This window comes from Tinamus guttatus, unplaced genomic scaffold (genome assembly GCF_059628265.1).
Source record: "Tinamus guttatus ecotype Peru unplaced genomic scaffold, ASM5962826v1 Tinamus_guttatus_pri_ptg000242l, whole genome shotgun sequence".
NCBI classification, from domain to species: domain Eukaryota; kingdom Metazoa; phylum Chordata; class Aves; order Tinamiformes; family Tinamidae; genus Tinamus; species Tinamus guttatus.
The window spans coordinates 6,485,557-6,513,199 of NW_028288776.1; the positions used below are offsets into that span (position 1 = coordinate 6,485,557).

The following is a 27,643-nucleotide window of genomic DNA, read 5'->3' on the forward strand; positions in this document are numbered from 1 at the left end:
GTGGTGCCGACAGGAGGGGGCCGGGGGTCAGGGAGGGTGAAGCAGGGAGGGGGCAGCGCAGCAACGCAGCCTGATCTAGTGATTAAACAAAGGGATTCAGCCAACATGTGTAAAATTAAGTGATCAAGAGTTGATTACAGAGTGCATTGATTGTGTACTGATGGATTAAACAGAGTCGTGCTCGGGATGCGATTTTCCGAGCCGGGCACGGAGAGCGCAGGCAATCGACGTGTTGGCCAGAAGGACCCGCTTCTCCCAAGCCCTGGCTTTTATACATTCTCTGGATAAATCTGCAGAGAGGCCCATGGAATTATAATCGATTATCCATTTCTCAAAGTCACTTAAGGGCCCTGAGCTACAAGCTAAAGTGCCGGTGCTGCGAAGAGGCATTGGGTATGCGCCGGCATGTGCAGGTGCTGGCGCGAGGGGAAAATGTGGCAATGACCCTGCGTGCTGCAAGCTGATGAATCTATTTTCTTGTAGGAAATAGTTTTGACAGTTCAATATCTGTGTTTTCGATATGTGCCCCACACACCCCCGAGGGAGGAGAGGAGAGGAGCAGGAAAGTGGGGGGAGGCAGTGGGTGGGAGGCAGGGAAAGACTCGGCCCCATCACCCCTTCAGATTATAGGTATCTCGGTGTGTCGCCAACTTAGCAGGCTGCCCTCCAAGCCAAGGGCGCGGGAGCCGTGGCCGCCGCGTGGCTGCGCGCCGGGACGGGACAGGGCTGGCGCTGGGCAGCGGGAGCCGCGCGGGCGGCTCCCTGCGACGCCCGCAGCGACGCCCCTGCCCGGCGGCCTGGACCCGGGCGCTTGATTCACCGCCCAAAAGCGCAAGGCGGTCTCCCGTTTCCAGGCTACTCCTGTTCCTCGGGATGCGCCCGGGTGATTCCCCAGCTGATCCCAAGGCAGGGAGAGCTCCAGGCCATTGCTCCTGCTCCGGATTGTGCTGCTCCCAGGAGGTAGGAAGCAACCGCGCATGGAGCAGACCCCGGACAGCTCTGGGGCAGCGGGTCCCAGCTCTGGCATGGGCTCATGGCCAGACACTGGGGCCTTTCCCTTAAGCTCCCACCTTCCCCGCTAGTTCCCACTGTGGGTGTTTCTTGGCAGTTGCAGAAGGTATTTTACTCCGGGTCTTTTCACCCCAAGGATTCACATGGAGCAGGGATAGCGGCTGCACATTTTGGTGGAGCAGCCGAGCAGCTCCTCTCCTCCACCCCGCTGCTCCGGGCCAGCAGCTATCCCAGCTCGGTGGCCAGCAGGGCATGGGACAGAAAGTGACCTTGTAGCAGCAAGCAAGGCCAGAGGCCCTGGCTGCTGGTACCAGGCACCGCGGAGGAGGAGGAGAGGAGGCAGAGCTGCTCGCCACGCTCCGGGCCAGCCATGGCCGTGCGCCGTGTTGCAGCAAGTGGGAGAGCTCGGGAAGTGGGAGAGCGGCTGGGAAGTGTGCTGGGGCCCAGGGTCTCATTGCACAAGCTCCCCCAAGAAAGGACATTTTGACAGACACAGGGAGGAAATGCTGTTCCTCATCTCCTCAGTCCCACTGCCCGGACACCCCATTTCAGACACGCACTGTGATCCTGTGACTGCCCTGCTTTTTGTGTGGAGCAAACCTGCCCTGGCTTTCCTGTCAGTGCTGCGAGCCAGAGGGTCACAAATTACTTACAGGGCCCCTCGGTCCCCCCAGCTCCCTGTGGGGTGCCCTGGAGCCCCCTGCTCAGAGCCCGGTGCCCTCTTAGCTGTGTGACAGGACAAGCCCCACAGGACGAGGGCGGCCCAAGGACGCGGCTGTGGGAGATGCTCTGAGCCCAGGCTGAGCGAGAGAGCTGCAGGATGGACCCAGAGTATCCCCATGCTGCCAGCGCTGCCAGAGCCAAGGACCATGCTGATGCCAGGGAGAGCCAGCTGCGTCCTGGAACTGTGCTTGGAGAAGAGGCAGCGGTTTGGAGGAGCCTCGAGTTTCCCTGCTGCGTCCCTGAGCTTGTGCAGGGACTTGCACCGACAGCAGGCAGGGGATCTGCGGTGGGAAGAAGGGATGTGTCCTTGTTGACATTCCCCGCTGTCCTTTGGTTTGGTCCATCTCCAGCAGCGCGCAGTCTCCCCGGCAGATCACGGGCCTGTCCCGGCTGCAGGAGAGGAGCAAGAGGACGGAGGTGAGCGCGGTGCCCCGTCCTGGCTGGGCCGCATCGATCCGTGTCCCTGCGTCCGTGTCCGTGTCCATGTCCGTGTCCGTGTCCGCGCCGCTCTCCTCGCCCGCGCTCCCGCCGGGGCGCTCCCTCCGCAGCCCTCCCGGCCGCCCGCGGTCCTCTCATCGGGAATTCATTGTCTTGTCAGCCTCGAGTTAGCCGGCGTGCGTGCCGATCATAAATTACCCCGCCCGGGCCGCTGCTATGCTTCAGCACAGACAAAAAAATTGCACTCCATCACCGTGTCTCCCGGCTTTTAGTGGTATTGATCAATGCTGCTCCCTTCCCGCCCCCCCCCTTTTCATTTTAACGGAGCCGGTTAAGTGCAGTATCTTATTTTGTGCTGGGACAAATGAAAAGAATATTAGCAAGGGCTGAAATATATCTCTTTTTTATCTCTCTGCTACTTTTTTATTGAATCTTTCTGAGTAGGTGGCTTTCCGCAGGATGACAGCCTCATGACAGGCTCCTCATTAGAGCCGAGACAGTAATTGTGATGCATTTCCCTGCGCGGCCTTTTCACTTCTTCCCCCCCCCTTTCCTTTCCTCCTCTCTCCTTTTCCCCTGATTTGTAAAGTGATTGGATGTACAGACTCACTCAGTTTCTTAAATTATTGCCCGGCTCAATCCATCTTCTTCCATTCGGCGATGGGCAGCCGTGATCTCCGCACACTGAGGGTTGGGAGACGCGAGAGGCGGCTTTGGGCATCCTCCCCGGTGCCGGCTGCCGTTGGACACGCGGTGCCAGACGAGCCGGGACGGAGCCGCACGGGCCCTGCGGCCGTTCCAAGGACCAGCCCTTGAAACAGCCTCCGAGGAGCCCAGGCCACTACTCAAACGTGTGTTTGTCCCCGTGGGGTGGCCGCAGGCTGCGTCCCCAGCTGGCACATGAGGAGCGACGGCCGCACTGCGTGACTTTGCAGCGCGGAAAAGCCAGTCCCACCAGCATCCAGCTCACCTGGAGAGGCAGCTGCAAGAGCAGCTCATTCCTTCGGAAGAAAATCAATATCTTAGCAAGCTTTTCTGCCTTAGATCCATCTGTAGTTCTTTTGCCTCGGGAGGAATAGGTACACTTGCTATGCTGGTCGGGGCTTTGCCGCGGAAGCAGTGCTCTGGACAGGGCTCTGCGCCGGGATGCCGGGGCCCAGCTCAGCTCTTTGCTGCGCCCCAGTTCGCTCGTGTGGCTGTGGGAAGTTGCCTCTCTGACCCCCATCCAGCTCAGTTCTCCCGTGTGAGGCGAGCCGGAGCGGCCCCGTGCCAAGCTCCTGCTTGCACCGTGGCAAACACAACCCGCGTCCCGCTGTGCTGGTGCCCTGTGGCCGCTTTGCTCTGCAAAGAGAAGAGAGGTGCCTCCTCAAAAGCCTTTTTGAACAGGGAAAGCCACTTCTCAGGGCCATCTCCCTTCCTGGCCCACGCAGACCTCCAGAGTGCACGCGCGGCGCAGCCTCTGTCGCTGTGGAAAAGGGCACGGCACCGGAATCACACCAGGAATAACCATGCATGGTCCAGCCCGATGGTCAGGGAGATGGAATGGCGAAGAGCATCGCTGTTCACGCTCTCTAACTTTATTACTGAACAGGTTTGCCCTGGAAGCCGCCCCGTGTGCCATCTCCCCGTCACCCACCCGCGACCGTCATCCTCCCCGGCCTGTCCCTCCCCGGTCCCTGCTGGATGCCGCGCAGCTGGTGGGGAGAAGCGCTGGCATTTGGCTATTTCCAAGCTAATATGGGGCTTTCTTTGAATTATTGTTTTTTGAGCTGGAAGGGAAGGAGGCTTGTCACACGAGATCTCTGCTATCAGTACACAAATAACAGCCGGCCCATCATCGAATGGAAAATAATCGCCGTGGAAACTGAGTTGAGGGGGAGCCAGGAGGGATTATTACAGGCGCTGGCAGTGGTGATGCTGTCAAGAAGCCTGTGTCAGCACTTCCATTACCACCCACCTGGTTTGGAGCAGCCCAAGAAGCACAACTCAGGGCCACAGGGCCCCAGAATGGGGTCATTTCTATTCAAAAGAGTTTCAGATCCACTGGCTTTGATTGGTTTTAAATGATGGAGTGTTTAAAAGAGAGACAGAGGGAGAAAATAGGAGGCTGAAATGGAGGGAGGCATCTCTCTCAGGGGAATGGGAGTTCAGTACTCAGACAAGTGGAAAACTGCTTGAGATACTGGAAAATTGGGAGTTGGGAGAGAAGCGCTCATCCTCCTAGGGACAAGGTGAAGGAAGGGAGAGTTTCAGATGGCTGGGGGGAGGGACGGGACGGTGAGAAGGTGCCCTCCGGTTACCTGCCCCATGATGGCCCTTAGGACCAAGCGAGCAGGTCCCTGGTCAATCCGCAGCAGGGAACGTTCCCCGTGAGCGTTTCCTACGCGGTGCCCGCCTGCATGTGCCACCTGGGCACCCCTCGCCGCCCGGGGAGGCACCTGCGGGGATGCGCCGGCTGCCGCTGAGCAAAGAGAATCAAAAACCATTTATTCCATTAATTTGGCAACGCGCTGAGCTCTGGTTGGAACCAGCCCTCGCGTCCTGTGAGCTTTGCATATTCAGAGCGACGTGGGAGCGCTGCACGCTCCGTGCTACGCGGTGCCGAGGGGCTGCCCGCGTCGTGCGCTGGGCAGCGCTTGGCTGCCTCGGTGTTTTTCCACTTAAATGCTCTGCAAGACAGGATTTCCCATTTTGTGTGCAGCAGGCAGGGAAGGGATTCGCTTCAGCGTGGCCTTCCTTAGTACATGGGTTCATAGCGCATCTCTGCGTCGGCTGTCTCAGAAACTCAAGGGGATGAAGCCAGACGGAAGGAAATCATCAGAGGAGCTAAAGAGGCTCCCCAGCAGGGATGCTGCTCCCCTCCTGAGCCCTTGCAGGCTCCCACCTTGCCATCAAGCTCGTGGTGGGATCTTGTGGAGGGATCTCGTGGTGGGATCTCCTGGTGGGATCTCGCACAGTTGCCGAGCACCCCGAGGCAATGCCGGGGTAAGGAGGCTCCTGCCAGCCCTTCCTTTGGCTCAGGACATGGAGCTCTTCATGTGGGATGTATGATGGGGCTGCAGAGGGGGCGACTGCCGATACTGTGAGTGTTCCCCAAAACCGCAGGCCGGCTCCAAGCCTGGAACCCCCGGTCCTGTTTCCAGTCACCTTGCAGTGAATAAGGAGGACTGAGGGAATCAGCAGAATTATGTTGCTTTCTGACTGGTGTAAGAAAGACCAGGATTTGTCCCAGGGTCTCCAACAGGAACAGGAGGGTTCAGTTTGATCCCTGCCAGGGCTGGGATCTGCTTGCAGCCTCCCTCCAAAGGAGCCGGCAGAAAAAATCCTCAGCCCAGGGGTGCATATGCGTCTCGGCTTTCAGAGCAGGAAATATTCGGTTTCACCACTTCAAGTTAAACATTTCCTCGGAGGCCGGGAGAGCAGGCGAGCAGCGGGAGCGCCGAGGCGCTGCCTTTTCATCTCTGCGGCCCCGGCGAGCGGGGGGCCGGCGGCGGCGGGTGGATACTGGAGCTGAGCCTGCGAGTCCTGCCAGAGCCGGAGCCCGGGCGAGAGAGAGGGGCAAGGAAAACAAAAACACAGCTGCCCAGCAACAAAAGGCTGAAAAGAGCCATTGAGGGTCTCCCAGGAGCAGCTCCGGCGGGGCCGGGGGAGGACCCGGCCTGCGAGCACCGACTGCCGTGGCCGGCTCAGCTCCAGGCTGCGCCATGCGGAGACTCGGCCCCGCGGTTTGGGGTCCCGCACACTGCTGCATCCCCTGCTCTTTCGGGAGCGCCGCTCCGGAGAGGAGAGGCAGGATGTGTAACTCCGGCCCGGCTGGCACGAGCGAAGCCGCAGTGCTCGGCATTCCCGCTTCTCCGTGCCGCGCCATGCCGGGTGCGCGAGGGGCCGCGCCGTGAACGCAGGCGCAGCTGATGCGGGGGGCCCGGCGGCGCCGCGGGGAGGCCTGCGTGGGTGTCCCGCTGCCGCCAGGGACGGTCCCTCCCCGCTGCCTGTCACTGCCATTACGCAGCCCGCGCGGAGCGGGGCTGTCACCCCGGGCTGGGAGCCGGGGCTGCTCCCTGTGTCGCGCGTGGCAGCGCACACGGCAGGGACTTGGCTGCGTGTGCAGGGCCCGGCTCCCGGCCCGGTTGGAGCCCTCGCGTTTGCACGAGCACCGGGCGCTGGTGCTCACTGGAGCAAGAGGATCTGTCCCCGCTGTCACAGCCGCTCCGAGCGGATGCAGCGTGACAGCTGTCACAGCCTTCCTTGACATGAATTCATTACAATATCGTTAGCGTCGCTGGTGGCTGAGGCCACTGCTGCTCATTTCGGGGGTTGGGAATGGCCAGGGAAGGCAGCAAGAGGCTTTCGCATGGCCGGAGATCCCTCCTGCTTCCCCAGGACACTCGCATACCAAGAAGCTGTGTGGGTGGCAGCGTGCACCCCATGGAAGAGCCCCAGAGAGGCGGCGGGGAGGGAGCTCTGTGCCCAGGCCACCCATCCCAGCAGAGCCCCTGTGCTCCAGGCATCCCGGACCGCCCCGCGGCTCCTGCAGCCAACACCCCCGGCCCCCGGAGAGCAAAGCCGGGGATGCTCCCCCGGCATCCCCGTGTGCCGATGCGGAGGGCCCCGGCGCGGCGCGGGCAGCGTGTTTACCCGGCCCCGCCGCGGGGATGCAGCAGGATTTCCCGTCCGCTCAAAGGCTGCCTGTTTATTTTGGGAGGGAGGCGCAGACAGCGGCATTGTTCGCAGAGAAGCCGGGGTTATAAATAGCAGGTGCTCGGGGACACTCCTGGGCTATTCTGGGCCCCTGCTACACAAAAGTGGAAAAGCTCCAGCAGGAAGGTGGAATTACTGAAATGCCGACCTTTCCCGCAAGGGTCAGCGGGAGCAGCGTGTTTGGGCTTGGGCTGGTTTCTGGGCATTATTTAAGCATGGAGGGGGGCAAGGGCAGAGCCTGTGCCTGAGAGAGGGGGGTACATCGGGATCCATCCACGGCTGTGTGTGTGCATGGTGGGGAACAGCTCGAGTCCCAGGAGAGATGGTCCCGGGGGCTGGAGCCTTCCCTGCCATCGGCAAGCCAAAGCGGGAACACTCCCTGTCAATGGCCAACTCGGAAGCCATCTCCATAGCACGGCCTTGCTCTGTCTTGCTGCCTCCATGCCTCAGTTTCCCCACGGGAGGTGGAAGGAGAGGCCTGCGAGTGCCCTGCGTGCAGCCCGGCACGTGGGCTCTGCCCTGCGCGCGGGCGAGGGTGAGCCAAGGTGACTCACAAACTCATGTCAGACCCTTCCTCTCGTTAAACACCCGCAGGCGCCGACACAGCGAGCGGTCAGGACCCAGCAAAGCTGCTCACACCAATGTTTTATCTTTGGAGAAGGTCCATTCCTTTAATGGGGATTCATTTAACTGGGCTCTACCATCGTTAGGAGCCATAAAATGGCACCTTTTGGCTTCTGATTGGGAGGCCACATTGCGTGTAGCCCCCTCGTATCCAGCGCCAGTATTGTGCATTACTGCCTCTCACTCGGATTTAACCAATTTGATCCATGTCTAATACATAAATAAATAATCCAGCAGGAGGGTTTGCATTAGATGACAACAGGCGGCTATAAAGCATGTTCCTCCCCGCTGGAGCCATGTGAGCCGGGCTCCGCACGCCCTCTCATGAGCAGAGCTGCTAATACAGCTGGGCGAGAGGGGCTGGGGGCCCCATGGGCTTTCCTGTTTTATTGAAACTTCATTGTTTGCTTAGAGTTTTATTTTATGTTAAATAGACGCCGTATATTCCTTATAGAGGGGACAATAAAGTTTCCAAGCTGGAGGAAATTGGTGGAGGAGCAGGGACCGAAACGGGGAAACCTGGCTGTGCCGGCGAAGTGCAGGGGCAGCGCTTTGGGGGCCAAGGAGAGTCTGCGCGGCGCCGGCGGCCCCACACGTCCCCACTGCTCAGGTGTGGGGTGCTCGTGGGACCCAGCACTCGCCCATCTGTGCCGGGGGCCCAAGCGGGGTGAGCAGCTGCCTTTGGGGACCCCCAGGACCGGGGGGTCTGTGGTTCCTCGGGCTGGGAGCATGGGATCCATCCGCAGGTCCTTTCTCAAGGCGTTGTGCCTGAAGCTAAAGCTTCCTCCCCTCTTGTCCTCCCCGCAGGCAAAAAGAAGGCGACGTTGTTCGACAGCCAGGCTCCCATCTGCCCCATCTGCCAGGTGCTCCTTCGCCCCGGCGAGCTGCAGGAGCACATGGAGCAGGAGCTGGAGAAGCTCACGCAGCTCAACATCAGGTAAGGAGCCACCGGCACCCGGCCGGCTCCGCGCCACTGCGATGGGCTTTAAAAACAACGGCTCTGCAGGGGGGTTAATAAGCCCAAGATCCACTTTTCTCCTACCCCACCACTTTGTTCACTTCCCCTCAGTGGTCTGATTTGGGGACATTTAGTGCTATCCTGTGTTGGAGCCAAGCAATGCACTGCTCCTCCACTACCTCTCACTGCCTTCTGCTTTCTCCAGCACAGCTAAGTCCTCTATTTTTTAAAATAATAATAATAATAATTGCATTTTAACTGCTAGCAGTTATTTAGGAAATGGCTGTGGCCAAGGGTTGGCAGATCCCTGCCCCTGCCTTAATAAAACTCAGCAGCCTTGGAAAAAAGCGTGTTTATTTCAATTATTAATGAATTCCCCGGTCATTAAAAGGTGAGAAAAGAAATCAAACTGCCGACTAGGAGCTAAGTTACGTCACCAGGTGGTAGGAAAGGGAGGGAGAACATGTGTGGATGTGTGTGGATGTGTGTCGAGGCACAGGGGCTCACGCGGCTCTGGCCGAGGTAGCAGGATGCGGCCCAGCCTGTGCTCGGCGTAGGGCCCTTTTCCTATAAAATGAGCAATAACCATTACCGATTGAGGAGAGAAATGAAGACAACCCCCCCAGAAAGCGGGTCTGAGAAGCCCCAAGCGCAGCGGGATGTGGGGAGCTCCCATCCGTCGTTCCCCCAGCAGGGATGCAGAGGAAGAGCGAGGGGGGAAAGAGGGAGCAGCCAGCCCATTTATCCCTCGCGACACCCTCTTCCCTCGCGAGTGTAATTTATGGTGTAATTTGGGCCGCATCCAACTTAATAAAGGGCCACTGCAAATTAGCGAACAGGTTTAAATGAACAGAAGCAATTAGCGCTCGGAGGAGCCCATCAAAGAAGTTGGGCCAATATCGCAGCGAAGCCGGGACCGCGAGCCAGCAGTGGAGGGTGGCTGGCGCGAGGCGGTGATGGGAAGGTGGCGTTTAATGGGAAAGGAGAGGAAGCCCTAAATCATAAAGCGTGACAAGGGCCATTGTGGGCCAGCTGACAAATGAAAAAGAATGGCATTATTCCTTTAAATAACGGCGGCAGTTAGAGAGGAGACAGCCCGCTGTGGCTCGCCCGCGCTTCCCGGCCCTCTCCGCTCGCCCGCGCAGGCGGCGAAGAAGCACCGGAGGTCTTTATTAATTATTAAATAACGACCTGCTCCGCGCCGTGATAGATAACGCTGGGTCTGGCCCACGGGCTCGGGCGGTGGAGGCTGCTCTGCAGCGCGGCGGCTCCGCGGCGGGTCGGGGATGGGCACGAGCATCCCCCGTGGTACCAGGCACGGGATGCGAGCGGCTCCGCTCCCGGGGAGCGGGGTGGCCCCTTCTCCCGTTCCCCCACCTTTGCCGCCTGGAAGAGCCGGGAGCAAGAACACATCAACGAGGGGAGAGAGAGAAACTAATAATGATCTCAAATAACCCAATAAACATAAAAATAAAATGTAGGCCTATAAACGTGACGGGCACCGGCAGCCCTGGCCGCTCCCTGCCAATGCCGACTCGTTACTGAAATGGCCGAGCAGCTGTTACTTATCAGTCTGATGGGCAGGAACGAACCGGGGGGCTGCTTTCCAAAGGCTGTTTCCCGCCACCCCCTACTTTTTTTTTTTTTTAATTTAAAGAGGATGCAGCCAATCATGGCTTGTGCTGTTAAGTTTTAATAAACCTTAACGATTTGCAACAAAATCATAAATTCCCAGCGCGCAGGGTGAGGAAGGCAGATCCCTTCGCGCCCCTTGATCCTGCAGCGCCGGCGGCGGCGGATGCCGCGGAGCTGCCGTGGGGCCGCCGGGCAATGGGGAGATGCTCGCCGGGCATTTGCAGCATCGCTCCAGTGAGGAGCTGGGCAGCACTGGGAGGGAACGGGGCTGCTCCCACTGGCCGCCGGCGCTTCCCAGGGCTGCAAGGGCCACCAAGGCTTTTCCTTGGAAAAGGAGGGTGACAGCCCATGTCCTCCCCGGCTCTGCCCGCGTCCCGGCGCATCCGCGCGCCTCCTCCTCGTGCGGGTGTTGCCGGCTGCTCCGTGGGCCGGCCGGGCCCGCGCGGCTCTGCGCGGCCAGGCAGGGCTCTCTGAATGCAAATTTCATTTCTGAGCCACTGGCGCTGTTTCAAGAGCCGGCAGCCTCCGAGCCCTTCTCGGTGTTACATATGTAACAGCCTCATTGAACTTGACATGTCAAATTCAGGCCATTTGTGCAAAATCTCCCTTTAATAATACCGTTTCATTTCGCTCAAATGAGACTTGAATGCATGTAAAATGGAAAAGGATATTTAAGCGCTAACATTAGGCAGATGTCTTGCCAGAGGCCGATTGAATATATGAGATTTTGAAGTGCTTAACACGTTTTCGGTGCTCCCTCTTAGAATATGTCACCTGGCTTTCTTTTTTCTCCCCCTCCTTCCGTTCTTTTTTTCACCCCTCTTTAAGTGAACGGTATAAATTGAAAGAAAACAAACCTACAAGCCTCGGCTTTATGGGGTTTAACTCTTGCAGGGCAGGCCTGTTGGTGCTCCGGCTCCGGAGGGGACTTCCCTCGCGGCTCACCCTGCGGAGCCATCGCACGGAGCTGGACGGCAGGGCCCGGGCCTCGCCGCACAGCGCCCAGAGCAAAGGAGCCCAGGTCCTGCCGAGCCACGAGGGGCCGACCGGGTGAAAATAAGGAATAATAATAGCAACCCTCTCTCTGCACTTGTGCCCTGTGCCCCCAGCCGGCCTGGGCCCTGCAGAATACATGAATATTCCCTGCCTCATGTGCATAAAGCTCACCTGTGCACTAGATGCGGGTCTCCTTGCTCACACGGTTTATATTTACCCTCTTTACACCTCGTGGGTATCACGGGCTTGCAGGGAAGGGTTCTTCCCGGCGGTGCCAGCGGCCCCAGGCCCCGGCTCACCGTGTTCGGCTGCAGACACGTGGGCAGAGCGGGGCCGGCGGGTTGGTCACTGGGTGTCCCCTGGGCAGGTGCTCCGGCCCGCACAGAGGGGAGCACTGCGGCTCCCTGCGGCTGGATACGATGAGCAGGGCAGGGCTGCTCTAAGGGTCAGCTTGGCTGGGGCTTCCCTTGGAGAGCTCCTGTTCTCAGCTGCTCGTGGTGCTGCTGTCCCCGACCCGGCTGCGCTTCCCCGCTCGGGCGTCTGCCCTCCGCCGCAGCTCGTTCTGTGGTGGATTGACCGTTTTGGAAAATTGTGCAGAATTAAAGTGTGTCCTGTGTTGTGTGATGGCAGACCCAGAAGCTACAGGCAGTCTGCTGAGGAGAGCATGATTTTGGGGTTCCCAGGAAAATGCGCCTGATATCTGGGCCACTTTTTTCCAGGAACAGAAACGAAGGCAGTAGGAGCTGATGAAGGTGAATGGAAGAAGGAATGAGGGCAGAGCAAAAGCAGGACGAGGACAGGAGCCAGGGGATGTGCTAGGAGCAAAGGACAAGAGAAACTCAGCAGGTCGAGGGAGAAGTTGAAAAGAGGGTCCCAGAAGTGGCAGGGCCCTCCTGGGAGGGAACAGAAAGATCTGCCTGCCAAAGGCTGGGGATTCAGAGGCACCAGAGTCCTTGGCTGTCAGAAGAGCAGAGAAGTGACCTGTCCCTCTCCAAAGGACCAAAAGGTTCCTGAGGGCTAGCTCAGGAAGCACGGGGCGCTCTGTGGAGACCGCCTGTGCTGATGGTTGTCAGTCTGTCCATGGTGCTTTCTTGGGGGAAAAGCAATTTATTGGACATTTAAAAAATCGTAGGAAATCACTTTACAAATACTGAATCAAGTGCTTGAAGGGATATGTGTTTTTGGTTGTAGTTTGTCTAACAACATGAAAATGTTGTTCTTATAAATGCAGTGCCCTTTTTAAAATGTATTTGGCAGCATGTCGGCATCCTGGAGTTTGGCATAATAACTGTGTGGACACATCTGAGGGACGTACCCGGGTGAGCAGAGGGGAGACAACACCGTCCTCACCATGCTCTGCGGCTGGGCAAACCCTCCCCTTCTCCCCTTTCCCTCCTGTCTATCCTCCTGAATCCCTGAATCCTGGCCCTATCTGACTATACTGGTGTTTGCAGCCCATGCCCACCTCTTCATCCCCGTTAGCCGTTCCAGGCCTGGGTGAGTGGGTCTCATTGCTCCCTGGCACCATGCCAAGAGCAGGGAGATGCCAACGTGTGCCCAGCGTGACGAGTTACGCCTGGAGCAGCATCAGGGAATAAGTTATCCCTTGATTGGGGAATTGATGATGAAGCACTTCCTCCACCAGAGAGGGCACCTGTCTTGAGGCAAGTGGATAATGCTGTTTTCTGGTGACCTCAGAGATGCCATCAGGAGGAGGGAGCCAAATGCTGTCAGGGAAAGGAGGGCAGAGCAGGACACCATGGGAATGCCTGTCTCCAAGCAGGTGAAGTGCCCATGCAGGGGCTGAGCTTGGCTGTCGGAGCCAGCCTTGAGCTATGGCAGAGGAGCCATCCAAGAGCCTGTGGTGGCTCCAGCTCCTGTAGCAGCTCCCAGCGCGTCTCTACCCGGGCTTAAATCTTCTCTCACTGTCCTCCTGGAGCTCTCCCTGTCCCTCATGTGCACGTGTGCTCTCCTCCCCTCGCTCTTCTTAATCATCCTCCATTGGCAGCCCGGGGGAAGCAAAAAGTGCTCCCTTAGCTGCCCACACTGTGCTGAGCATCCCCATCCTGCCAGGAGAGCTCCAGGCCCAGTGGCATAAGGAGCAAGCAGATGTCCAGCAATACAGTTCCGGAATCGCCTCATCTCAAAGGGGTCTGCTAAGTATCATGTTATCCCAAAAGGGTCTTGGAAGAGACCTGCTCGGGGCCAGAGCGGGTGGCTGGTCTGCAGAGGGTGAGGTGGCCATGCTGCCAACTGGCAGGATAAATAGAGTGTGTAAAACCCAAATTAGCTGTGTTGTCAGGTGTCACATCGGGGTCACGGCTCTCGCCTCAGGTCTCCTCGATTTATGCCTGGGGACTTTAACACGACAGGCAGCCGCTTCTCCAGGCTTCTGTGCCGGGAGCGCCGTAGGTCCATGAGCCTCCGAGTGAGAGAGATTAGGGACACCGTCGAGCAAGAGGGTTTTTTCCTCAAAGCTGCATTGAAGTACATGCTAATTCCCTTCCTTAGAGCCAGCAGATATCTGAGAGTGCCAACAAGTGAGTTTGCAACCAGGGAAAAGCAACTACATGGCAGTTCCCTCCTGCTCCTCAACTTCCTTCTCTTGTTCTTCCTTCTTCTTCCGTCTTCTTTTCCACCTTCTTCTTTCTCATGTTTTCTTCCCTTTCTCTCCCTCTTCTTCCCCCTCCCTCTCTCCCCACTCCCCCCCGGTATCAAGGCGACATCTCCAAGCCGAGTACTTTTAATTTCACCCGTGGCCCTTGCTGACACGGTGGATATGCACAGCAAGTTAAATTCCCGCCTGATCAATAAAGCAGAAGCAGTGTGTCCGACTGGTCGATATTTTTTTATCTGTCTTCAGCCCAGTCCTGCTGATGACAGCCCCCTGCTCTTCAGCAAAGGCACTCAAGGGCATCAGGCTTTGGCAACACAGCTCTTTTTTTTTATTTAAATTAAAAACCCCAGATGCCTACCAAAAAAAAAAAAAAAAAGTTCACGGAGTTTGGCCTTTGCTTAATAACGTTTTATGATTTATCTTAATTTTTAATTGAAAAAAATTTGCGAATTAATTGATTTCTGGGACTTGCCAATTAACATTGTAATTGGGTGCATGATAAATTCCGAGGGAGCATCATTTTTCTCCCTCTCCCCCTTGTCACCGTGAGGGGGAATCGCGAGGGCAGCCGCTTCCTCCCCATGTTCCCCCCAGCTCCTTCCCCAGGTGCCGCTGCCCTCCTCTCCCCTTGCGGCTGCATCTTAAAGAAGGAACAAGAAAGCTAATAAAGTCGTGTTATTAGAGTCTCGCCAGAGGTGACCCCTCCAGGCATAAATCCGCGCCGGGGAGATCGTGGGGACAGGTACTATTAAGTCCTGACAGTACTTTGCGCCAGCAGGACCGGGCACCCTCTCCCTGCGCATCCTTCCCTCCCCAGTGCCAGGATTTTGTGGCTCCCAGCGCGCTGGCAGTGCCACCACTGGCCCAAGCGACTCGTGACACGTGTGCCAGTGCCAGCCCATGGCTGCAACCGCCTGCTCTCCCATCCCGCGTCCATCCGCACGCATCCATCCCGCCCGCGGCGGTGCCTCTGTGCCCAGAGCTCGTGCTTGCCCCGTGCCGCTGCCACATCCGCCCTGGGTGCCAGGACATGGGGGCACCTCCGGACTCAGCGTGATGCCCGGCAGGTGTAGGTTGAACAACAGCCCCTCGCTGGAGAAACCCACCTGGAAGCACCCGCTTCTTGGTGACTCACAGACAGGGCACGGGGCCACAGAGGGGTGCCAGCCGTGTCATCGCTTGCTGAAACGCAGTGGGCTCTGGGACAACGCAGGCTCGTCCCCTTCCCTCCCCACGGCTTTGGACAGGGCTTTGCTGTGCCAGCAGCAGCCCGGGACGTGCCACGGGTCCCCACGATGCACGCGCACGTGTGCGGAGGCCGTGCCGGGCCGCCCGGGGCTGCGCGGGCCCGTGTCACCGGTGGGGAGCAGTGGGGGAAAGCAGATAATTTATGGGGAGAGGAGACTGTCTGTTATCTAGCAAACGTGGTGCTGCTGATACCGGGGATTTATCCTCTTTCATCCCCCTCTGATTTGTGTCCCTGCCCCTCGCCGTGGCAGATTAATCACGGAGAGAAAGGGAAGGGAGCACCGGGGCTGCCCCGCGCACGCCGAGCCGGACAGGAGCGGCAGCCCCAGCCCTTCCTGCTGCCGCTCCGGCTGCTCCTGGGCCGGGGTTAGGGAGCACAGGGAGGTCCGCGGGCAGCGTGTGGCCTCGCTCACGTGCAAGCCACGGATGTACCTCAGGGTGCCTTCAGGCTCCCCATACCCCAGCCCCTTCCTTCGCTCCAGGGCAGGGGGTTGTAGCTACTGTGTTAGGCATTTGGAAGGGATGCTTGGAATAAAATAAAATAAAATAAAATAAAATAAAATAAAATAAAATAAAATAAAATAAAATAAAATAAAATAAAATAAAATAAAATAAAATAAAATAAAATAAAATAAAGGATGGAGGTGAGAAATAAATCTGGGGGCAGTCATTTCCCCTTGAGCAACACATGCCATCCGTAGAGCCTCTTCCCAACTGCCACGGGAGCTGCAAATAATTAAAGGATCTTTGCAGCCGCAGTAGCAACGAAGCCCCCAGACCAACCTCATACATGACCTTTCCCTCCCACTTTTTAATTTTTCCAGCCACTTCCATTACAAACAATGGGAAAGAAGGGAGATGTCCCTCCTACCCAAGCCTCCTGCTTTGCCCCCACACATGGACCATCATCTCCTGGAGCAGACCCTGCCGCAGCCCACTGGCCACCCCAGCAAGGATCTGCATGAGGCAAAGGCCCAACCCCTGCTCTGCCCACATCATCCCAGAACGTGGGTGCAGGAGGAATTCCCCACCTTCTAGGCCTGGCTCCAGGGCCCTTGGCCATTCCCACTGTTGCCCAGTCCCTTTCCCTGTGGGCTGCAAGAGATCTCTTAACTGGCATGGGGCAGGTGCCATGAGAATAGCTACAGCAGGTTAAAAATCACAGTGGGTTTCCCCTGGCAGCACAGATCCTGCTGGGCAGCCCTTGGGAGCCGCCACCTGCAGCTACGTGAGGACTTGGCCCATGTAGGGTTTTTTTTTTTTTTTCCTCTCTTTTTCTTTTATCAAATCCTAATTTCCTTATTTGGGTTTCGAGTGACGTTTCCACTTGTTATCCAACTCCCTCTCCACCCTGCATACTGCTGATTTACTCCTGGCGCTTCCTTCCATGCTGCTCTGCAGGCTGCCTGCTCCGTCCCGCAGCTGCCCCTGCCCCACCGATGAGCTACGTGCAATGCAGCTACAAACAAACTGTTGCTGCTGGATGTAGAAAATTTCCTTTGGAAACTCCACAAGGCTTGCTTTAGGAAGGAGCTGGGGAGCTGCAAAGCACCAGCAGTGGTGTCAGCTGCGGGTGTCATCGGCCCTCTTAGCACCTCTTTAAACCTAATCTAATGTCATTAAGGGATGAGCACAATCAACTGTAACTACCCAGGCCCAGGGAACTTCTTCTCTTACAGCAGGTATTAATTACATGTAAGGAGGGGGCACCAGGGGCTCTCCTAGCTCCGGAGCTCAGCCCTTGTGTTACAGATCCTCTTCATAAGCCCTGACCTGGTTTGGACGGGGGCCTTTGGGGAGCTCGTCTGAACACGCCTGGGGAGGACCAGCAGCTGCCAGCTCTGGGGGCTGGAGCAGAGGACAACTTGTGCCTGTGCTGTTGCTTCTCTGAGGCTTCAGGTGGATCTGTCGCTTCTCTGAGCCTTCATTTACCTATGTGAGTGTGTCCTTCTCTGTGACTTTATGTTAGCAAATGTTCAGGCTGCAACTGCAGCAGAGTTGTCTATGCCTTCTTCCTGGGCAGTGTCTGGGAGGCTCTTGCATGCCGTTGCTGGGGTCTCATTTGCTCCCAGCCTGCTGTTCCTATGCTCCTAGTGATGCTGCTGTTCCCTGCCCCAGCTGTGGGGACAAGCTCTTCCTGCCCAGGGGTCTCTAGCACTGCTCCCAAGACCCAAACTTTGCACTTTTCTCCATTTCCAGGGTACCGCCAACAAAACCCTGGAAGTGAAGTCTCTTCCTTTAGAGTTATCACACCCCAGTGTCCTGATCATGGCACAGCAAGGCCCTAAGTCCAGGGACAAGTGTCCAAGGACAGAGCTGCAGCTCCAGTTCATGAGGCTGACAAGAGGGTTACTTCCAGCATGTTGCCCCCCCGCCTTTTTTTTTAAAAAAAAAAAAAAAAAAAAAGAGAGAGTGATTAAAAACACCCTGAAAGGCAAGGGCCATACAAATTCAATAAAGATATAAAGGTCACTGTGTGTAGTGGCATCCCTGGCAGGGTGGAGAAACCCCAAGGCAGCAGGGGAGGAGAGCCCCAGCGCAGCGTGGTGAGGTGCCCTGTGCCTTTTTGGACATCACAAATGATGTGTCAGGTCTGAAGAGCTGCCAGGGGGATCCCACGGGGTGACAGCGGGGGATTCCTCCTTGCACCAAGGATGCTCCTAAGCAGGTCCCTGCCTGCTTTTCCAGGGCATCCGTGCGCCATGGCATGGCTAAGCTGTAACTGCATGGGAGGACCTTGCTAGGGGTGAACGTTCCTGGGAACAGGAGCTATGTGTCCCGGGGCCCCATGGGAACCAGGCCATGCCTCTCATGTCCCCGCTGACACACGTGAGTGTGCACACGTATGGGGACATGTACCCACTGCCACCGCTGCGGCCACAGCCCCCAGGAAGTGGATTAGTGAGGAAGCATCCGCTCCTCTCTTGGAAATGCAAATCCAGCAGGGAAGAGAAGGAGCCTCCCCAGCCCTCTGGGCCTTTCCAGGATGTTTCCTTGCTTATTTGGTAGTTTTGGGGGAGTGTTGCCTAAAAGGGCAAGAAGTTGTTTTGCTGTAATGAACTAGATAAACAATTCCCCAAATAGATTAAAACTAACTGTAACTTATAAAAGCGGGTAGTAATTATATTTTATTAGCTAGCAAAACACCATTTTTTTATTTCGAAGGATAATTCTGTGTAAATCACCTTAATTAGAAGTGTCAGACGAGCCTGTGAATATCGTACTTAGTAACTAATTTCCTATGTACAGGTTATAATTTAAAACACATGGATCACTCGCCGAGTGGAAATATGCTAGCCATGAAATAATGTGGGGAGTGTTGGGGTTATTACTATGTAAATGTGTAATCATTTCAGACCACTGCAGACTGGCTCGGTGATTAAAGAGAATTCCAAGGTCTCCAAAGATTGTGCTCGCTGCAAGGGCCTAGAGCGAAAAACTTTAAAAGGCACCGAAAAGTGTTTGAACTTTAAAGGTCTTGATTTCCCTTTTACCATTTTTAATTTGTCTGCGGTGTTTATGGAATGGAAGGTTTCTCTTCGCCGATGGCCTTTGGGTTGGGAGGCCGTTCCCGGTGCCGGGCAGCGCGCGGCCTCCCGCGGGGCTGAGCGGCGGCGCGACGGGGGCTGCGGCCTCTGTAGCTGGGGGGTTATTTAGCGGCGCGGGGGAAAAGCAGCCAGAGTGAATTAGCCCAGGGGCTCTGCAGGCCGGGACCTGCCCCCAGCAGCGGCTGGGCCGGCTGCTTGGGAGGAAGGCACAAGAAATGCAGTGAGACGGGCAGAAGAGTGTGCTTGGGGACAAGCACCCTGAGTGACCCAGTGATTTGTGGCCTGGATGCCCCCAAATCGCTTCAATCGCTGCCCTTCACTGTCCCGTGCTCCCAGTGGCGGAGGATTTTTGCCTTTTGGCTGAGGGGAGAAACTCTCCTAGTGAAAACACCCGTTTCCTGGCACCAGAATGGTTTCTGGGAGGAATTAATGAGATTCTTCCTCTTTCCCTGGGAAAAGGAATAATGCTAAACACCTTTAACGAGAAAAGGGAGGAAATGAGTTGTGTGGGGTTTTTGTTTGTTTTATAACCTGGATTATAAACGAAAAAAGATGGTTCACACATTGGATCACTCCAAAAGTCCAGATAGGGCTGGGAATTACAGGACCCCGCTGCTTGCAAGGGGTTGGATGTGCCCTCAGGATGTGCCACGGACCCCAGCCGGGGACAGCAGCGGTGGCCGGCGCGTCCCTGCCGGCGGCAGTGGCAGCGGTGGCTGCACGGGAGCCGGGATCGCGCTGGCGCCCGCTCACACGGATCCGAGAGCCCCGGAGCCGCAGCCGCTCGGTGAGGATCGCAGCTCCGGCCAAGCCTCACGGCCCGTTTGGGCTGACCTGCTGGACCGATAACCGCTTGTTTCACCCCATTTTGGGGCAGGAGGATGGGGCGAGGAGGGGGGCTGTAGCCCCAGGAGAAAACACCTTCCTCCATCCCTTCTCGTTTCATAACACCCAGCCATCTGCCAAATCAAGGCAGATTAAAGCCAGCCAAATTCAATTTCTCCCCGCTGCCACCGCGGCTCGGCATCTGGGGCTAAAGTGTCCCCGACAAAGCGAACATGACAGGCACATTGCTTTTTTGTCACATCTAGTACCGTGTTGATCTTCTAAAAGTCTCATAAAAATTTATTGATGTCTCCCATATTGCTGTGATTGAGAAGAAAGGAGCATGTGTGTGCGGAGCCGCGTGCGCGCGCGGGGGGGGCGCGTGTGCGGGTGTGTATTAATGTTTCTGAAGTAGATCTGATTTGATATGTCTTGTTCTATTGTCAGCATCTGTTTAGCGAGGCTTTTTAATACTTTCTGGCTGCCGATCACTCATCCTTAGCCTGGGATGCAGGCTTGCATACAAATTTTGTTATTAAACACAATTCCAGCGCCCCCCCCTTCGCCAACCTCCGCCTCCAGCCGCTCGCCTCCCCCTCCGCCCACCCATCCATCACGTCCCCGGGGCGCTGGGAGCGGGGCGCCAGCCGCCCCACGGCCGCGCTCGCGAGCAAGCGCAAGCACCGGCCTTGCCAGCATATTTCAACCTTCCTCTTTTTTTTTTTTCCCCCTTTTTTTTTTTTTCCCCGCTGCAGGTGCTTTGCATCGGCAAATCGAATCAGAGGGAAATAATTTATTTCCTAATGCTGTTTGCAGCATGTTAGCAGGAGAATTTACATGAGAGAGATTACTTTAATAACCAAAAAATTACAGTGCAGGCCTCCCCGCCATGTCGGCTTTGATATGTAATTGTTTCAAGTTTAACCTGTCTGGAGGGGGGAAGGTGTTATTAAATCTGCGGGGGCAGGCGAGGAGGAGCGCTGTGCCGGGGACCTCCTTCCCGCTAAGCGGGGAACAGGCGGAATTAACAACTCACTCCAGCGCCGGCGGAGCTGCTGCCTCCGCCGCGTGCCTGGAGCAGGAGGGATCCTCCTTCCCGGGTTTTTTACACGGGGTGGATCTCCCTCTCTTTCCTTCTCCCCCCCCTTTTTTTTTTCCTTTTTATGGTGCCTGGTCCTAGGACTCAGCACTCGCTGTTCCAGCTCCTCGCCTTTCTTCCCAGCAGCATCCCTGCTTTCCCTGGGGAGGCGAAGAGCTGGGATATGGCTGGTGCCAGCAGCAGTGTCTGGGTTGGGGTGGTTCCACTTTCAGGACATTTTTATTCCAACCTAGGCTGGGCAAATAGGCTGCCGTGCCACCCTCGTGTGCCCGCCGAGCAGGGCACGTGCAGCTGCGCTCGCTGCTCTTTAACCTCTGCCACTTCTCCCGCTCCTTGCCCGCCACAGCAGTTTTTACGCCTCTGACCCCCTTCTCTTCTCTCTTGGCAGCAAGAACTCCATCCTGAAGGATGCCATGGCAGCAGGTACCCCCAAGGTAAGTGAGCACAGCTCGGCACCCTTCCCCGCGGCGGGGGCGGTTGTACCCCTGACCCTCCCAGCCGCGCTTCAGGGTCTGCCCAGCACAGGGAGAGCTGCCCCTGTTCCCCATAGGGCTGCAGCGGGGTCTGCCCTTCCCCACATGGCTCAGGGATCACGGGCTGAAGGATCCATCAGGCTCCGTGACTCCAGATTGTGCCTGACGACAGCGGATGAGTGTTGATCACACGCACACCCAGCTCAGGCTCCAGCATTAACATCGCGTGCAGGAGTTTCAGGAGCCAAAGCCGTATGGTAGCTCTGGAAAAGCTGCGCAGAAATGTGTGGTGGAGCAAAGCACCCTCCTTGTGCACCCAGATAGCTAAAATCCCCGTCTCAGCCCTGTCCTCCTTCCAACACCCACCTCCTACCCTCTGTCTCTGAAAGTCCTGCTGGCCACGTCCAGAACATATAACACATCAGAGTCATTGCAAAGAGCCTCATTCGCTAATTAGTGTTGCTGTTAGCTGGACGGTGGAGGTGGCAGGGGGAAGGAGCGGGGAAGTGGTGCTGGACCCCTTGGGAAAAGCGAGTGCCAAGTGGTGCTTCCTGAGGAGGGCACAGGCCAGGGTCCAGGCTCTCCTACCCGCCGCTTTCGACTGCAGCACGGTCTGAGCCAGCAGGTCCCCTGTCTGGGGAGAGCGTTTGTACCCCTGAGCTCGCCCAGCGCAGGGGGCTCAGGGAAGCTCTCCGGGAAACCGTCTTTCTGCTAGCTTTAAGAGCACAAACTGCAGGTCTTGCTTCCCTTTTTTTCTTCGGAAAGCTTTGGGCAGGTTTGGAATGTGACATTAGAAAAAGGCTGAAATTTCAGCTCTAGGTTTCCCCACGGGGTTCAGTGACTCTTGCAACCACAAAACATCTTGTGTGGCCAATTAGGTGAGGAGTAGGGGAGCTGCAGTGCTGTCTTGGGGTCCCAGCTGCCTCCTGAGTAAATCCAAAAATTTCCCAAACCACCACCAAAGAGAAAACTAAAGTTCACAGTGATGCCAGCTTTTGTGTCACACCTTTGGTGCCATGTTCTCCTGCGTGACTGTCCCTCTTCCCCCGGCACTGCCCCGGGGACACTGATCAGCACACAGAGACCTGGCTTTGTTGGGGCAGAAGAGAGCTGCTGGTAGAACACAAGTTCCTGGCTTCCGTGTTGGGAGCAATGGGCTGCTGTCCCGGCATCTCCTGGGTAAACTGGGCACTGCTGTTTCCCTCATGGAAAACAAGCCGTGCGGAAAACAATCCCCAAGCCCAACTATCACTGAAAAGCCAAGGCCCGTGAAGCTGTCTTTAGATGTCTTGAAGGAGCTGGAAAGGGCACCTGCGGAATAAAAGCACCTCGATTTTGCACGCTTCCCTTTCACTTGTTGTCAGGTCTGAGCGTAGATAACTCAACGGTCCCAAACACAGCGCCTGAGAGGGAGAAGGAAGGTTAGGAAGACAGATTAGCTGTTTGGAGGGAAATACACCAAGTGACTGACAGACACCAGATAAAGAAGAAGGTCCATCTCTCGGCAGGGCCGGGCTTTTGAAGTTTCCATTGACAAAGAATCCCATTTGCCTTGAGCGAGGGGATTAAACTGGGACTGGAGAGTCGTTCTATGTAAAAGAGATCAATCGTCCTCTGTCAACACATGGATCTTTTCCCTTTGCCCGTCACGTCTAGGCCTAAGAACATTAACTTCAAGAAGCCATGAGAGCAGGGAGGGAGAGGCTGAAATCAGGAAATCTTTCATTCCCTTCTCAGAGAGCTTGAAAGCCTCTCAGCCCAGGAGGATTCATTATTTCTGGTGGCTTTTTCTGGGAGACAAGTCCTGTGTGGCACAACACTTCCACCTTCATGTTAGCTTGGTATTAAAGGCCTCTTTTTAATTACGCGGGATGTAGGAGGAGGCCGGCGGGGAGACGGGGCTGCTCTTTCCCTTTGTGCCTGCTGAGCGTTTGCTCCGCGGCCTGGGAGCAGCCTGGTGCGGTACCAAGTCCCTCTCTGATGTCCCACCGGGCACCTCGAGGGCAAGGCAGGGGTCCCAGCCCAGGAAAGGGGGAGCTGGCATGGGGACACGATCACCGCTCTGCCCCAGTGGCTTTAGGATGACTTTAGGGCTGTTTGGGACCTCTGGATAAAGTCTCACAGCTCTCGCTCCTCCCGCACTGTCCGAGGCTCTTCCTGGACAGCAGGGGCTAGGACAGTTTGGGGTGGTGTTTTGACTCCCACCCATCCTTCTCTCTCTGCTCCCACCCCTTCACTGCTGCTACCCTGGCAAAAGCCTCTCCTGGCAATAGAAGCCCAGATATAGAGGCATGTTCCTGGCTCACTGCCTGCCTGCCCCCGAAGAGCTGTCACTCACGGCAACAGGTCAATTTTCATGGCAATATGTCAAAGAAAATCCAATCACTCAACATAGGATGTGAGGAATGCAGGATTATTGTATCGGGTTCTTCTGTTACTGGAGCTGGCCGAGGCAGTGGCAGCGCAGCGGGGCTGTGAGCTGGGCGCCCCGGCCGACACGTTTGCTCGGTGCCCGGGCTCCCCCTGCGCCGCTCGGCCGCAGCGAGGGCACCCCGAGGCACCGCGATGCCCTGCGCCGCTCCGTGTCCCCGTGTGCCTTCTGCTAGAGAGCAAATCCTGCCGAGCATCCTACGCCAGGCTGGGCAATCAGCTTGGACGAGCAGCTGGCAAACTTGGGATGCTATTGCTATCCAAGCCTGAGGCCTCCTAGCTAGGAAAGCAGGCAATGCCACGTTGCTGTCTGACCAGGCTCTTGGTTGCCCCAAAGCCTGTATGTGGCCGTCAGCAGATTTCCATTCTCGGTGTCATTCCCAGGTCTCACACTCCCTCCTTGCCTTTCCTCACTGGCTGCTTCCCCCACACAGAGGTGTTTGGGAGAGGAAAGTGTTTTGTGGCACTCCAAATCTGACCAGGGTTGGTTAAGGGTATGAGAAATGCTAATTTGGCTGTTCCTACTCTTATTTGAGCATCCCGCTGTAACCTCGAATCAGTGTTCCCAAGTCCCTGTAGCTACCTAAAAGCGCTTCTTAGTCACTGCCTGTCCAGCCTCCTGTGGGAGGCTCCACAGGGAATCCTCCACGGGGAATCACCTGGATGTAATGTGGTCTATTCCCACAGAGGAGAGACCTCAACCCTTCCCGTCACCCACCGAGGGTCACGAAGGAACGTCCCTAACAGCATCACATCCCTAGCGGCATCCCCTGAACTTTCTCATATCCCCTCCGAAGCGCCGGGGACGGAGCACCGCAGCAGGAGCCCGGGCTCGCAGAGCGTCCCGGTGCTTGCTGCGAGTCCAGGGTCCGTCTGCCACGGATGCCTCCTGCTCCCCGGCTGCCCCTGCTGCTAGCGAGCCCGCTGCGCGCCGGCTCTCACTGCAAACGTGCTCGGAGGCGAGCGGTGGGACCCGCTGCGGGCAGGCACCCGGGCAAGTGGCTTTGGTCTGCACTAGCCTCTCCCAGGGTGCCGGGGGCGAGCGGGCGGCCGCGGCATGGAGACCTCCGTCTGAGCCGGGAAGCGAGCCGCGCTGCCAGAGCCCTTCGATCCCCCCACCTACGCCCGTGATTTTACGGCTTCGTAGAGTAGTTTGAGAGAGAATTACAGCACCTAGAGGGAAATCTGACCACTAAAGCCCTCCAAGGAGAAAGAGCTTTGAAGCAAGCGAGATTTGGAGCCTTAAACCTTGACAGAATGTCTGTATTAAGCCTTTCCCAGCTTCCTTGCTCAAGATGAAATTTCTAGCACGATCATTTAACTTCTGCACATCGTGTCTGGCGGTAGGAGCCAGGGACTGGTGTCAAGGCCCTGAGGTTTTAACTCCTTCTCTTATGTCACTGACTCACTGGAGGGCCATGAGAAAGTCACTGCCGATATCTGTGCCTGTTCCTTCCTCCCCCTCCTTCTGCAACTGTTATTTATGAGGAAAGACCAAAAAGCTAAAGCTGAACCTTGTGGCAAAGCTACAGCTAAACAGGGGACGTGAGAGTGGTGCACAGATTTGCAAAGGAGGGGAAAGTGCCTGGGCTGAGGGTCGGCCGGCCGTGCGCCCTGCCAGGGCAGGGTAAGGAAACCAGGGCTGCTCCAAACAAATCTCTGCCAGGTTTTCTTCCATAAAACAACCTATGAACAAGCAGAGCCCTGCGCTGCCCTTGGGCCAAGCAGCTGTGCCCTCCCATTAGGCTGGGGGCGAACGCAGGGAGGGCAGAGATGGAGGTGGTTCAGTGCCAGTCCCAGAACGGGGCCTGCACTTCTGCCCCAGCTGCACCGCGAGGGGCCGGGAGACCTTGCCCGGATCGCCTTCCCTCTCCATCCTCCTGCTTTTCTGCCAGAAGGGCTCCTTTCCCCTAGCACAACTGGTGCTTCTCCAAGAGGACCCCGAGCTCCACTGCAACCCAAAGTGCGAGCATAGCATGAACAAAAATAAACCAGTAGCTCACATTTCTGTAAGCTTAGCGCAGCTGCAAACCCCTGGAAGCCTTCAGTGGAGGCCAGAAGGCTGCTGATGCCGTTATTTCCACGCACTGTTAACACCCTTCTTGCATTTAAGCGTTGCGCCCTCAGCTCCAGCCCACCTCCACCTCCGTCAGCTAAAAGCCACTGGGGATTTTGCCTCCAACTCTCCTAGGAGCAAATTTGGACCTTCTGAAAGAGCCTGTGAAACTGAGCTCTAACACTAGCATCTTTGTGTCAGGGATCCTCAAGCAGTAACACAAAAAAAAAAAATGGTTGGCAGAGTAAGGGGGGAAAATCACGGCAAGGCCTGGTATCACTCATGGCTTTCGGGTTACAGTTCCCAAGTGATAACAGCTATTAGCAACACTTTGACGGCTTCCCTACCGTGGAGGGGAGGGCAGGAGACAGAACACATGTCAAGCCATCACCTCCATGTTAAGTGATAAGTACCTATTTAGACGGCAGAGTTAAAGCTGAATGCATCAAGCAGGGAACACTTTGTGCCAAATATATATATATATATAAAAAGGCCATACAGATACATAAAAAGCAGGAATAGGGTATTTGTTCTGCTGACAGCAGCAGTGATGGATTGTTTAAGAAAAATAGACTCGCCGTGTTTTTCCAGGGCTATCGGAAAGCAGGAGTCCAGCGCTCTAACACCCTCAAATGACTGGCCTTGAAAGGGAGAACGTCGGAGGCATCGGCCGTGCTGAGTGTGCCCAGGGGGTGCCTAGGGCCGGGGGCGCTTCCCAGCCTTTCCCTCGGCCCGGCGGCTGCGCTGGCGTCTCCCGTGGCGCCGTTCGGGACACGCCGGAGCGTGCGCGCGCGGGGCGCTGCTGGCAGCGTGGCTGCCCGGCGCAGGGCGGCAGCGAGGAGCGAGCACACGGCCCGGACAAGATTGATGGCCTCGTTGCCATTAAGAAAAAAATTAGCCGGTGGCGGCTATCATATTAAAGGGTGAAGAAGCCGTGAATTATTTTCTTAAAGATCTTATCACTTACAATGATAATTTTACCTTCCAAAAGGCCACTTTTAATGAGGCAAGCCAGGCAAAAAGTCATGATTTAATGCCAGATTTTTTTTTTCCAAACACATTTTACTGCTTTTTTGTCCATGTTTAAAAAGCGCCGGTGACCTTTTTTTATTTAGCTTGCCCCAGGTGTAATGCTCAGGCTGATCCTCTCAGGGTTTATAACCTCCGCAGAGAGTGCCTTTACCAATGGAGAGATGATTTAAAGGGGAGGGAGAAATATGAGGCTGCAGGGCTGCTCATACGAGGTCCTGGCTCCTGTCTTCAGTGTGGGGAGCCGCAGCTTGCTATGGGAGGGGCGGGAAGGAGGTTGTTTCCCTGGATTTAGCCTCACACAGATGCTTCCTGTAGCAGAGATGGGCTTAGCTGCCCCCCAGCAGGGATGAGCAAGATGGTAGCTCAAGGAGATAGGGGACACATTAAGGGGACATGTTTGCGTTGAGGCTGGTGCTGAGGGCACCCCAACCACTCAGCTCTGAGGATGCAGTCCCAACACCATGGTTTGGGGGAAAAAGATAAAGAGGCCAAATTTAGGCCCAAATTCATGCAAAAATGCAAGTCTCCCTGGTACCCAGTGCCTTTCCTACCGCCTTAGCCCTGGAGCCTGCCTGCCGCCGCGGAGGTCCTGCCTGCCCGGGCCGGAAGGCAAAGTGAGCCACATCTCGTGGAAATGAGAAAAACAAATGAAGTCAAGTTTCCTAACAGTGAAGGGGAAGTGTGACTTGGCATCTCTAACGCTGTGTTTAACATGCCGGCGAGGTATTTAGAATTGAAGTGCTTGCACACAATTTAAAAATAGACAGTTTATTAATCTAAACTGCAAGTGTATGTAGAAGAGGCCTCGAGATTGACATCTTTGGGATTAGTTTAGCCCTGCGTTTTTCCAGAGGTCATCGCCATGGTGCTCAGGAGGTTTGTGGAATAAATGGGGCCAGCGTGCTTCCCAGGACCACACGCTAAAAACTAATACATAACGTTTAATTTACTGTCTCCATAGCTAGCCCGACCATTTTTCACATAATAATATTGGATTAGAGCTACCAGAAGCTGAGGGGGGAGCTGGAGGCAGGGAGGGTTTGTCTGTCTGTCGCCAAAGAATGGGCAGATGGGTGTTTTTACCTCTTCTCTAGAATTCATTGGAAGAGAAAATGCATTTAACCCTCCCAGTTCCGGGATGCCCAGCTTATTCCAGGAGGGAGAGGCCATTGGCAGCCCTGCAGTCAGGACTTGCGTTCTGTCGGGCTTTGTCGCATAGGACATTTGCAATC

General features: G+C 56.3%; 1 protein-coding gene across 5 annotated transcripts in view; it reads left to right on the plus strand.

The window, feature by feature from the left end:
- The window catches only part of RNF220 (ring finger protein 220), a 204,828-nt gene that overhangs the window by 119,371 nt on the left and 57,814 nt on the right, over positions 1-27,643 (plus strand). For all 5 annotated transcript variants that reach the window (XM_088526134.1, XM_088526133.1, XM_088526136.1 and 2 more), the window contains 2 exons: positions 8,302-8,431; positions 20,809-20,854. In XM_088526134.1, the coding sequence (XP_088382260.1) occupies positions 8,302-8,431; positions 20,809-20,854 (176 nt within the window). The remainder of the gene's footprint in view (positions 1-8,301; positions 8,432-20,808; positions 20,855-27,643) is intronic.